Genomic DNA, 13,541 nt, shown 5'->3' on the forward strand with positions numbered 1-13,541 from the left:
CGCAGCATGGAGAATGCAACACTTGAGTCTTCCAGGCAATCACTTCCCAGCTTTACCTGAAAGAGAGCGAATGCCATGAACCACAGATCAGGGAGACAAGGCGCTTAAATTCAGATATGATGGACAGCTTTTTATTTCCCAATGTTTTAATTAAACAAAGTGCTACATTCCATAGTTACAGTATGAGGAGTTGTTCTTGTCTGAAATAGAAAACCACAAGAAAGCACAAGGACTGCTAATATCACTCTATGGAAGCAGTGCAGTCCAGAGTAACCTCACCTAGGGTGAACATCTGGCATTAGAGACACCTTTAAAAATCAGCAGCTGTAGAGTGTAGGTGCATTTCATCAGGTCAAGAGCTGCACGTCAGGCAGGCGGGTTCCTCCCGTCGGATATGGGGCCGTAGATGCCAAAGCGGTTGTGTGATGCCTACAATAAATTCTGGCTTGTGCTATTGGGAAATCCCAAGCTGGGCATCCACAGGAAAACAGAGGCGAGCGACTCGTCTTGTGCTGAGTCGAGAGATTATTATTGCTGCAGCAAAGTCGCCATCGCAGCCGTGGCTTTGCAGGGGGCCAAGGCTGCGTTAGCCGTGTCACGACCCACCTTTACAGTCAGGGGCTCGCAGTTCACCCAGCACGGAGGATGAGGACGACCCTTCTGGGCTTTTCTTGTTCTGTGTGTTTCAAAAGAATCCGCTTGTTTGGCAATGCAGAGGTACAGATTAAATCAGTACAGCATTAAGAGACTGGAGGCTTCAGCTCCCACCTGAAACCCTCCTCCCCTCCCTGCCTGCAATCTGATAATTTCAAACAAATGAATCAAACTCCAGGAGTTGTGCAGAGAATATTTTTAAGAACCCAATCCAGAGTCTACTGGCCTTGGATGAGAAGGGAAGGAGCTGAATGATGCTTGTGCTTTAAAGACCTGCAGAAATTGCACTGACATCAGGGGCACTGCAGAAAACCCTGTCTGTGCTCCAAAGGCTCCTACAAGGTTCACTGGGACCCAGGGCTGGTTTTGACTGTCCATCTTACCTCCACACTAAGAAGAACTAAGCTGAAGACATGGGGAGCCTGCAGGCTCAGGAGCACGTGCCTGACCAAACCCAACTATTCAACAAACACCTCCACTTCAAATGGACATCAGTTGGGATCTCTCTGCACTGCTGAGTGGCTCAGAAAGTTGGCCAATGGTTGTCTTCTGCCAACCAGCAGCTCCCAACCAACACACCTTGGTTGGTGGTGTTCAGAGCCACAGGCTTGGGAGTGAAGCTGGACCACAAGCAAAATCTTTGGGCAGTTCTTCTATCCCACAAAGCCGGCTCCAGCACAGACCAAGAGCCAACATTGAACTGTGTGTTCAGCTGGACCTCCCTTTTGGCTACAACTGTCCTGCTTGCCCACCTTACTTGCCACCATAACCACTCCAATATTTGCCACCATTTGTCAGCCCCACTTGCAGCACTGCCGATTTCCAGCACCCCAGCCACCCACGCCATGTCCTCGCTGAGTGAAGCCAGGCTCTTGAGGACACCAGGGCATCCAGCTGATGCACTAAAACACCACCTTCATCATTCTGACTGGCAGCATTGCCTATAATTTCTTAAGTTGATTATGCTGGGGAGGGAGAAGAGAGACAGTGAAACTGATTGCCACTGTATGAAGTCGGTGTTTCCCAAACTCTGGATTTATTAGCACAACGAAAGGCCATGGCACCTCCCCACCAGCCTTCCCAATCCATCAAATCAACAATCCAACCTTAAGCTCTTCCTGTGCTGCCGGAGCTGCAGTTCTTACACTCAGACCAGCAGCCAGCTGGTCTCCTCAGCCATCTCTCCTCCTCCTGACTGGCCCATGCACTCTGCGTTTTATCGGTTACTTAACCCAACTTGTGCCGTTATCACACACTGCGCAGGCACCGTACCATTAACAGGAAAGAGGAGGCTGTCCTTCACAGGCCGTTATTGCACAAAGCACCACTGATCTCCAACTGCTCGGGTCTTGCTGGTACATTTGCTCTGTTCTGCCGTATCGCCGGCAGCTCCTCTTTTCCAGTGTTATTTTGGGTCTCTCTTTCAGGCTACAGTTGCACGCAAAGGACTCAGCCAGCCCAGCTACCATCCTTTCTGCTCCAAGACAGATTCCCCCTTGCAGAGAGGCCAATGCCTTTTGTCACTGCTTATTCTCCATGGCTCCCGGGCTGGACCTGGGTAAAGCATTTCAAGAACATCTTGCAGCTGCCTATGTAGTCTTGTTCCCAGCCTGCCTGGCGCTGTACCTAAAAGACAAGGCTTTCTGGAGATGATCTCAAGCAAACTGGAACAGCAAAGTCATTCCACCTTGCAACACTCATCAAGCCTTGCCAGGAACAAATGATCAAAAAGCCCAAGGGACAATATTTCCTCATTCCCAAAACTGCAAGCCAGCAGCACTCAACTGGACTGTTAACACGTCTCGACCACCTCCAAGCTCCAAGAGACTTAGGAATGAGAAGGAAATAAGGAGAGATCAGTCTGGAAGGAAAACTTCTTCTTAGCTTGGACTGATCACCTGTTAGGGAAGAAAGAGGCTTTTATTTTGGGTAGGGGCACCTGGACTTAACAGCGGGCTGCCAGTCAGTGCCTGTTAAAAATGCAGGGCTGCGTTTAGCAAGGCAAAAATTCTCCTGGTCAAAGTTTCAGGAACAAAAAGATGCAAGCACTGTGGAGCCCCGGCTGGGAAAGCCTGTCCCAGAGGGATTAGGGTATGAAGACTCCCCAACAGGTTGATGTTTTACTGTCTCCACCAACCTGCTTCCCACGCACTCAGCAGGATGAATGTGTGAGGGACCACGCACAGCTCTTCGACTGGAAGACTAGCATTAGTGGCAGCATTTTTAATACAGGTTGTCCCACCTGTCCTTCTCCAGGTGACTCAGTAGATGTGTGGGTAAGGCCTACAGGAAAGTACCTGGGCTCTGAAGAGCACTGCTTGTTTGGAGCTGAACATCACATCTGAAGACTTAATGTCCAGACGAGGCCCTGACCCTCTCAAGAGAGAACTGAGCTTCAAGAGGGTCTTCTAAATGTCCTCTCTACCTTGCAAACCCACTCACATGCCCACAAGACACTTGCTTACCATCATCTACATCTACTCTTCATAACCTGACAGGCCTTTTCACCTTTATAAGGAATGAAATCCTGCATGTGCCCCTCCTCAAACTCTGCTCCCTTCCACATCTTTGAAGACTCAGTGGGATTTTATCTCAGTAGATATGCAGTCTGGCCTTATTTGTCTTATCAGGTGTCCTCTGGCAACAGTCACTGTTCCTTCTATGAAGGATGATTCCCCACAGAAGAGTGATTCCCACCTCAGAAACACGGATGTTTTGCATAAATATCAGACTGATGTCATTTCACAACAAGAAGCAGAGATAAAGTAGTGCAGCCCTTTTTCTAGCTATTTTGACAGCATTTCTGTGCAAAGCAACATTAGTTTTCCCCGCTCGGTTCCCATAAGATCTCGGACGTTGTCTGTCTCCCTCTGCAACCCGTGCTAGCAGCCCAGGCAGCACAGCAGCTTGCCCTCACCCCGTGCCAGCCTCGGGCTTCACCTCTACAACCCTCTGCAGCCATCTGTCCTACAGCCTCACCTTTCCCCCCGTGGCCAAGGGCTCCCAGCAGGACCATTTCACCTCCCCACAGCAGACATCTCTCCAGCTGCGTCTGCCGCTGCTTTCCAACTATTAGCCACAAATCTCTGAACACCAACAGCCACCTGCTCCGCAAACTTTGGTGCCTTTCTGCATTTGGTGGTCTGGAGACAAGATCCATCCAGGTCTCCCAAAAGTGCTGCCGTTCACACAGCTTTTGGGGGCTGAAAATGCAATTTCCAGTGGGTAAAGGAGACAGATGCTCCGCTTTCATCTCTGTGTGAGTGCAGCCTTATGAAAGAGATGAACCAATAACTAGTGTCCTTCAAACAGGGGGCAGAACCTGAAGAAACACCTGACCTGCCTCTTCTCCTACCTACTTGCACACTGAACAAAAGCTAAGAGATCCATGCAAGACTATCCGTCAGTAGGTGAGCGCTGGTATTTATTGTGCTGTAACAGACAGTGCTGGTTGAAAATGGACTACGATTTTTGTTGCGAATCAAGTGTTGTGGCCATTCCTGCGTGTCTCCAAGAAGCGTGGAGCCGAGCTGAAGGAAGGAAGAAGGGGTGAGAGTCGGGGACCCGAGTGCAGAAATGTGCTTCAAACTGTATCAACAACACTGTACTTGGGCACTTTTCAGGTGGCACGGGATACAGTTCAAGTGTATAACTCATTAATTAAGCAGAGCAGCTAATCTTAGCACTAATGAACTCTAGCTCAGGTAATGTAACATTTAAAATTAACAAATTGGACAGAAGTCATTCACAGTAAAGATTTCCATTCCCAGGCTAGGTGAGAGCTATTGTTATGATTAGATTACTGCCAGCCAGGACCAAAACAGTACACCAGGGTAATAGGAAAATAATCATCCATATGGATCAGCTCCAGCTGTAACAAGACGCGCTGTGGATCTGAATGAGGCGCCGAGTGCGAATGTGAAATCTCACTACTGTGTCAAAACAAACATCACTGCGTGGTACACGTAGAGCGTAGCATGCCGTTTCGCCGGGGTGGTACCGACCACTGCTCGGTGGCTCGGGGCGGCGGAGAGCAGTGATGCAGCAGAAAGTCGCTTGTTCTTTTTCTCCCCCTCCCTCCTTTTAAAAGTCACGGGCTGTCGCAAGGGCACTGCAGTTCGATTCAAAATTCATCTTCAGAGCTGTCAGCTAAGAGCATGACTCGGTCCTGCATGCTGTTAAATTCCCTCTGCTAGGGGAAGAAAAGAAACACTGAAGAGCTCCACATGCGAAAACGAAACAAAGAGCTTTCGGATCCCCCCAAATACTCTAACTGAGAGGTCCCGGGCACTTCAACCCAGACAAACCATAACCATAACCAGGCTGCGCTCGCTTTACAGCCAACATGGTTAACAGGAGAGTGGGTGGGATTGGGGTTTTCCTTTGCAGTTGCCATACCTTTCTTTTATGTCTCTTTGAGCCATTTCTCCTTCGGCGATTCATAATCTTAATGCTGTAGAGTGCTCCTAGGATAAAGAGGGCTCCGGCTATTCCGACTCCTACGGGAACCAGCATCCCCGACATGTATCCTGCCTATGGGGAAAAGAGAGAAGCAAAGCAGCACTCACAGGACCATTCTTTCAGAGTCATCTTCCACCAGTCTTAGGACTGAGATGTATCCCTATGCTGCTTTTGTCAACGTTTGTTGTATTTGTCCCTATCACCCGCCTGCATAGGATGAGCCCTGCTTCCAGGATCGCTAAGGAAGCCCCCAACAAGTCCCACTCCAGGACCAAGCTGGTAACCACCATGGCTGAGTCACCATCAGCTTTTGCTAACAGATACTGCTTTCTGATAGCTGAGACACTGCAGTGTTTGCCCACCTTTAGGAGAGGGAAGAATTTTGGTGCAGAGCTGCAAGTGCTCGGGTGGAATGTCAATAGAAGTGCACGTGTAATGGAAAACCTCAGCCGCCAAGGGCAGGCAATCTTGAGCCACAACAAAGACCTGTGACGACCCAAACAGCTCCACTACCCACTGTGTAGCATCGACCTGAATGCTGCTCTGAGCTCCCCAGGTACCACCAGTGTAAAGCAAGACACAGGTATATGTCTGGCCATGTGCAATGGAGCTCATTCCGGAGAGCCAAGAGCTGCCGCTACACTTTTCAGCATGAATCCAGACTGGCAGCGCGGGACCAAGTGGTGTGGTGACGAGTGCCTCAGCACCCCGCTGCCCACAGATCTCCGCACCGTCCTGCAGCCCTCGGGGCGGCAGGAGCAGGCAGAGGAGAGCGCGGCGCAGGCAGAAGAGCCAGTGCCTAAAAGCCACCAGGCGAGATGCCCGGCACCAGATGGGGAGCTGCAGAACAGGCAAGGAGCTGTTTTCGGAGAACGGCTGCGCTGCGAAGCGGGGAATCTCACCTCCATCGTGGGAGGTGGGTGGGAAAGTGATCCAGCATCCTCCTGGCCAGCTCTGATGGATGAAGTGTGTCTTACCCTGGCCAAACTGCTAAATATACCTCCAGCAAAGAGTATTACACAGCTCCCATGCTTCCCAGAGACACCTTGGCATGGCAAAGCAAGTGCCCCGGGACAGTAGTGTCATATCTCAGCACGGGGACAACAGAGGCTGCCCTTAGCATGTAGAGCTGGGTCTCTGAAGGAGCCGAAATACAAAGCCAGGCTGTGCTCGCATGTCACAGGGAGAAGCAGCAGTTTTCCCTCTCCCTGCCCAGCCCAACCTGCGCCTCCTTGGCTTCGTACTCCAAAATCCTTGAACCAAATCCTTTTGCTTTGCATGGGAAGGGGTCACTTGCATGAGCAGGACAACGATGGAGAGGGAGGGCACGCACACCTTCAGCTGGCCTTAAGGGAAGCGCAGTGAATGCAAATCACCTCTAATTCAACTGCTATGATCCGTACATTTGCATTGCGCATTAGAAAAATATAGATAGCATGACTAATTTAAAATTACACATTTAAGCACTTAAAATCCTTTGGAAAATATTCCCAAGCGCTTGTTATTTTATATTTTACTGTTTTAAATGAAAGTTAACCCAACTTTCAAAGTGCCAAATTGCTTCAGCATCCTCAGCTAATTCAGGCTGGGGGGTCTCAGTGGGGTAGGGGAGGCAGGTACAGCCTGTCTCCCTCCCTCATTAGTGCTGCCTTCGTTCACACTGCAGCAACAGAGTCCTCTTCTGTGGCACTACAGATTTACCCTTCGCCACCTACACCCCCCAAAATAGATTTTACACCTGCCAAGGGACACACGCACAATTCAGAGGACTACCAGACAACTCTTAGCAGGCCCCAGCCCATTGCTTACAACCACTCACCTTCATCTGCATTCCCAAACTGCAACACAACTTAACAACACATGATTACAGCCTAATTGCTTTTTTTCCATAATCCGCTGAGTGGGGAGGGGAAAAAAAAGCTATTCAGTGTGTGCTACCCTGCCTTTGCATCTTACCTGGAGAATGAAAATAACTCCTTTCATCTAGGACAGATACAATGCTCACAAGGGCTGTTTTGCTCTCCCAAACCCCTCCAGATCCTGCTCGGTGCTTTAAATAGTAACACCTTTGCGCCTGCATCCCAAGGCTTGAGGGACCTTCAGTGGCATCGGGCAAGTCCCCTGAACGCCCTCCCAGAAAACCCAGCCCCGCTCAGCACATGCGCTTGGAGGGGGGCTATGTGCCTGCACCCCAGTTTCCAAAAAAAAGGAGGTTAGTGAGAATATAGCTAAAAGACTATATATGTCTGCAAGGCAATTAAGGTGCCTTAATTGGGTGACCTAATTAGTGCAGCGTGAGTTTTTCTATTTCTGGAACTTTGCTGCTGGCACGGGTGGCGAGGGGAGACTGGAAACAGCTTTTTAGCTGCTGCCCAGCTGAATTTCCATATCAGAAATCACTAGTTTTCATACGATGAACTCCCTAGCCCATCCATGAGCCTTTATCACGCCTGGCCAGCCCATGCCCTATTCCAGGCTTCCTCCAACAGCTGGACCAATGATTTCTGCCCCAAAAGCCTGCAAAGTGAAGCAGATCCGGGACCTGTTCTCCCAGCCCTTCTGTGTCACGCAGCCCAACACATGAGGGCTTCTGCACTTCCCTGATAGGAAACCCCATTTCACAGGTAGCTCCGAAGCCACATTTTTAGCCCTTGCCCATGGGGAAGGTGCTGCTTCTTTACAGGTCCTAGGGATGCTTTTAATACACTCAATCCACGACCACGACCTTCCTGGCTGCACTGGACTTTGAGATAACAGTAACAGAAAACTTCAAAGGAACCTCATGTCCGTTATTCAGCATGCCAAATGCAACATTTGCACAGTGTTTGCAGGAGACCAGACATAAATCTGTCACTGACCCATGCTCCTGGTCCCACACTCCCCGCACCCTTCCTGCTCCCAGCAGGGTGGCCCTGATGCACAGAGGAGGACACATCTCAGGGATGGGGCCATCACGTGCCACAATACTCTTTTGGATGGATGGTAAAATAGAGAGGACAGGGCTCTGCCAACAGCAAATTAGAGGGGCACAAATTGTGACTGGTGCTGATAAACTCAACAAGGAAGAGGAAGAAAATGGGTGAGCAGGTTTATTTGGGAGTGATTTGCTTTACCAGCATGTGGTTGGGGGTTGGGGAGTAGTTTTCGTTGGGCTTTTCTAAGGGAAAATGTGAGCAAGGTGAAGGATCTGCCTCCACACATCTGCCGTTCCCCAAAGAATGGAGATGGCTCAGGGCTTGAGTCTCTTTTTTAAGTGGACACTAGCAGATCCCCTGTTATACCAATGCTTGTGCTGGGCACTGCCACGCAGTCCAACATCTACCTGCAAGAGGTTCAGGCTCTACAGAGGAATTCTGTTGGAGACTGGAACATGCACCCCCACCTCTGCAACGGGGAAGGACAGAGGTAGCCAACAAGGTGCCAAGAGGAAAGAACTAAAAGCTACGGCTTCAGTGAGAAGATGCCTGATGCCCCCACACTCGTGCTGTGCTGGCTGGGGTACGTCTGGCATGAGCAGGTGACCCGTGCATGCTACATTCACTCCAGGCACTCAACCAGACTTAGTGTCTGCTTTTTACCTTTGTCGGGAAAACCATTCTCTGTCCTTTCAGCATTCGCTCTGGCTGAATCCCAGGCCAAGGTGCTCTGCTATGAGCATCGCTCATACTAGACATGCCTCCTTCCTAGTGTAGGCAGAAAAGCAACTCAACGAGGGCTGAGCAGGAACCCGCCTTAAACCCTTCCACTTCCCAGTCGTGGAAAACAGATACCCAGAACCCATCTCTCTGTTCAGACTTGATGGTAAGATACTGCTGAAATTTGGTGGGGATCACATGGGAAGGCTGGGCTCGTTGGGTGACAATCTGCTTAAGCTCAGAGATGTATTTTCAGGGCTGGATTTTCCTATCAAGACATTATTCCTTGTGGTGGGGTTTTTTTTGTCTATTGACTGTGATCTTGTTCAAGAATTTCCAAGCCCTGTTGAGTCACAAAATGTTCTTGTCTTGAAACACTACTGTCACCTCATTTCTAGCTTCATGGCTTTGCTGGCATCAACACAACATTTGAAAGGCTTCACAACCATTTCAAAATGTTAGTATTTTCCCATCACTGCCTGTGGCTGGCACAACGCTTGGTTCCATGTACCAGCAGCCTGTAACACCAGGGAGAAAAAGATGAGGGTCTGCTATCTTTTCAGTCTTCCTCTGTTTGCTCTTTTTCCTTCCAGGAATTTGCAGCTCTTCTGGCACGTGGAGGCAGGAAAGGTCTCATCCAGAGGCAGTGGCGTGGCACACAGCCTCTCACTAGAGAGGATCACTAGATCCTCTTGACTTGGGTCTAGAACCAAGCTTAGGACTTAGAGAAAAGGGGTAGAGGTAAGTTAGAGGGCAATATAAAAAAGTAACTAGGGTCGTTTGCAGAGAAGGTGATTTTCTAGTGCAGAGAAGTTATCCCTCCTTCTCTTAGTTACTACTCATCAGGGATGTACTGTGGATTTACACCACTATATATAATAGCAGCATCTGGTTCATTGCCTCCCAGAGAAAATTTTAAGCCCCTTCTCAATTGTCTTTGTAGAGATAATGAACTCCAGTGACAAGAGTTTTTTCCTGCAAGTAAAAATGGTTTTGCTTTTAAAGTAATTGAAACATTGAGCCTCCTACCTTATCTTTCAGCTTCTCCATCCAGCTTCTCACTGAAAATAAGACAAAAAAAGCTGTAATCATATTACTTATGTTATATTAATTAGTAACAAATGATAATGCTAGCATTAAAATAGACACTAATTAACTTGACAAGCTGATAACACTTTTCATTAGATTTCCTCTCTTCTCATTCATGAAAAAAAGCAAATGCAGCAAATCAACAAGAGAAACTCTTCAAGCAAGTTGGCAGGCAAGAAGCTCGCTTTTGCCTGTGCAATTCACATCTTCAGAGTGACTAAAAGAGGAGGATGAAAAACAATTATTTCAGGTTTTTAACCAGCACTTCTCATACACACAGTGGGATGTCAGACAAGAAGAAAACCTTAGAGCGTGACTATCCCTTTCCACTGTCCTCCTCCACATCGATGTTTGGCATAGCCTGTAATGATGCCTGAAAAGGTATCATTCCCTGTCTTTTACTCCCCTGCTTTTCTGTCAGCAGCCACTGCCTGTCTGGGAAGTCACCAGATAACATGTGAGGACTGGGATAGCACTGGAAGTGCTAAATCACTAAACCAAGTAAATTTGTACTGCCATCACAGAGGCTTTCATTTCCTAACAGTTAATAGAAGTCACATGGACTATGATACCCAAGAACTACAAGTCTTTAATGGCATGTACTTTGGGATGAAATATTCAGCTAATCTCAAAGAACTACAAATGATTAGCAGCAGGTACACAGCCCATTAACTACACAGGCGACTGGATTCGTCTGCACTGCACGGAAGACAAAATGCCCAGCCTTTGAGATATCCACTAATATCTCAACAAATTCACAGAATCACAGAATGGTTAGGGTTGGAAGGGACCTCTGGAGACCATCTAGTCCAACCCCCTGCCAGAGCAGGGTCACCTACAACAGGTTGCACAGGACAGCGTCCAGGCGGGTTTTGAATGTCTCCAGAGTGGGAGACTCCACAACCTCTCTGGGCAGCCTGTTCCAGTGCTCCACTACCCTCAAAGTAAAGAAGTTCCTTCTCATGTTAAGATGGAACTTCCTATGTTCAAGTTTGTGCCCGTTACCCCTCGTCCTATCACTGGGCACTACTGAAAAAAGACTGCTCCCATCCCCCTGGCACCCTCCCTTTAAGTATTTGTAAGTATTAATAAGATCCCCCCTCAATCTTCTTTTCTCTAGACTAAAGAGACCCAAGTCCCTCAGCCTTTCTCCATATGAGAGATGTTCCAATCCCCTAATCATCTTCGTTGCCCTTTGCTGGACCCTCTCCAGCAGTTCCCATTCCTTCTTGAACTGGGGAGCCCAGAACTGGATGCAGTACTCCAGATGCGGCCTCACCAGGGCAGAGTAGAGGGGGAGGATGACCTCCCTCGACCTGCTGGCCACACTCTTCTTGATGCACCCCAGGATGCCATTGGCCTTCTTGGCCGCCAGGGCACATTGCTGGCTCATGGGCATCCTGTTGTCCACCAGGACTCCCAGGTCCCTCTCCACAGAGCTGCTCTCCAGGAGGTCAGCCCCCAACCTGTACTGGTGCATGGGGTTATTCCTCCCCAGATGCAGCACCCTACACTTACCCTTGTTGAATTTCATCAGGTTTCTCTCTGCCCAACTCTCCAGCCTGTCCAGGTCTCGCTGTATGGCGGCACAGCCTTCTGGCGTGTCAGCCACTCCTCCCAGTTTTGTGTCATCAGCAAACTTCCTGATGGTACACTCTATCCCTTCATCCAGATCATCAATGAATATGTTGAACAAGACTGGGCCCCGTACTGACCCCTGAGGGACACCACTTGTTACTAACCTCCAACTAGACTCTGCACCACTAACCACAACCCTCTGAGCTCTATCTGTAAGCCAGTTCTCAATTCCTGATCACAGGTAAGAGGCAAGCAAGCAGTTAAATGCTGGTTCTTTTCCAGGCATGGCAACTGTGTTTTAAGCCCTGGTCAAGGTTCTCTGTTTCTCCAGGAGGCACAAGGGGACTCTTGGATACGCCAATGTCCACCTGAAGAATATTTCTCCCATGACACATTAGATCCCAGATGTAACACACCGTTTATGGACTAAGACCCTATTTCCAAGCCTGCCTTCTCCTAGAAGCTCCCTTCAAAGCTGGCGTTGGCAGTATTAGAGGCTGCCTGTTGGCACATACAAATACACCACTCAGGGTAACCAACCTACAGAAAGGAGAGCCCTGCTGTGCGTGGGGAGGGTGCAGCAGTAAGGCCATCAGTAAATGGCCTTTTTATGTCGCAGATACAATACAGAGAAGCACAGCAGCTAGGAAGCAGTAAGACTCAGCCCAGACATCAGCATCACTGTATTAAACTGCAACATTTTAACAAGGTCAAAGTGATTTGAATACTCCCTTTTTAACTCTTAGTAACATAACACTTTCCAAACAGAAGGATTCCACATTACCTAGGCATGAAAAAGTGTGAAACAGGCACAGGCACATCCACGCAAACTCACTTACCTCTGACAGGTAGCTAAAAAAAAAAATTAGTTATCCAGGAGACACCCACAGCACTAGAAGAGGACAAGAGGTCTACTTTTATCAACTCTTCCTACCATTAGTCCTAACATGCATGGTCTAAGCTGTAGTAAACTCAACTTATAAAGGAGCTGTCACCATCATCCTCTGTCAGTCCGAGCCTACGTGCCTTGGATGTCATTCCCAGTGGAACACCAGAGACGAAGGAAATGCATGGTTCCCCTGGGCTAGGTTTCTCAGCTGGGTTTCTAGATGTAACACTGAAACAATCACTGGCTGTAACATCACCTAGACTTTCAAGGAGAGCCCCTACGCTGCTGCCTTGCTGCCAGGCCTGGGAGAGACCAAACACCAGGAAAACTCGCTTAAAAACACAAATATTGCAAACCAAAGGAATTAATCCCAAAATTCTTCCCAAGGAGCCTTCTCATGACTCGCGTGTTTAACGATGCTGTCGTGCTTTATTCCAGGCTCCCAGGAGGAGTGGTAATGGTGACTCAGTGTCACACAGTCACAGCCACAGCTGCACAATCACAGTGCACGTTTTGAAGCTTTGGACTGATGTTGTCCGCGCACATCCAGACAGCTACACGCGTACACACGCTGCGTGCACGCAGCCGCCCAAAGCCGCTGTGATGCCAACTCACGCTAAGCACAAAGCCTGTGTTTACACGTCTTTCACAATAATTAGATGGGATCGGTGATCTCGTCAATAGTCGATCCACTTTCTTGCAGCCGAACAGCGGAGTCTCCAAATCAGCAACTAACTCGGAGTATTTCTGCTAGTCAGAGGCAGAGGCTGATCTAATAATATTCTACTACCTATTTTCAACAAGCACAAATTCTGGCTTCGTTCCCCTCTGCTCCACAAAACGACAGCAGCACGTCCGTTGGGACCCACGGACACTACAGTACAAATCTTTATTTGCTCTTTGTACAATTGCTTATTATGAGAACTGATCTTGTTTTCAGTCATGTAGAACACATCAGATGCCTTCATGAACCAGCCTAAGCCACAGAAAAAACAATGCAAGCTGATTTCTCCTCCAGACTGGACGCCTCTCCGAGAGATGCTCTAACGCAGCCGCAAGTGGGCTGAGTGAAAGCCCCTGACCTGGGCTAGAGGAAAATAATGGTCCCAAATTTGGGAATTTAAGGCAGCAGGAGGTCAAAAACATGCCTGGCTTTTCAACACCCTGGCAGGGCTCCAGCGGCGCGCGGGAGCAGCAGGTCCAGCTCTCCCGGGTAGGAGCAGAGAGCACGGAGC

The 13,541-nt window shown here is 48.9% G+C and overlaps 1 protein-coding gene across 1 annotated transcript in view; it reads right to left on the reverse strand.

Annotated features, from left to right (window-relative positions):
• Positions 1-4,777: 4,777 nt before the first annotated feature.
• LOC104294324 (chromosome unknown open reading frame, human C14orf37) overlaps positions 4,778-13,541 on the reverse strand; it is a 60,904-nt gene continuing 52,140 nt past the window's right edge. The window contains exons 5-7 of the mRNA XM_009893918.1: positions 9,780-9,811; positions 5,053-5,187; positions 4,778-4,846 (exon numbers count right to left, since the gene is read on the reverse strand). Of these exons, the coding sequence (XP_009892220.1) occupies positions 4,778-4,846; positions 5,053-5,187; positions 9,780-9,811 (236 nt within the window). The remainder of the gene's footprint in view (positions 4,847-5,052; positions 5,188-9,779; positions 9,812-13,541) is intronic.

This window comes from Charadrius vociferus, unplaced genomic scaffold (assembly GCF_000708025.1).
Source record: "Charadrius vociferus isolate BGI_N301 unplaced genomic scaffold, ASM70802v2 scaffold49, whole genome shotgun sequence".
Lineage (NCBI taxonomy): Eukaryota > Metazoa > Chordata > Aves > Charadriiformes > Charadriidae > Charadrius > Charadrius vociferus.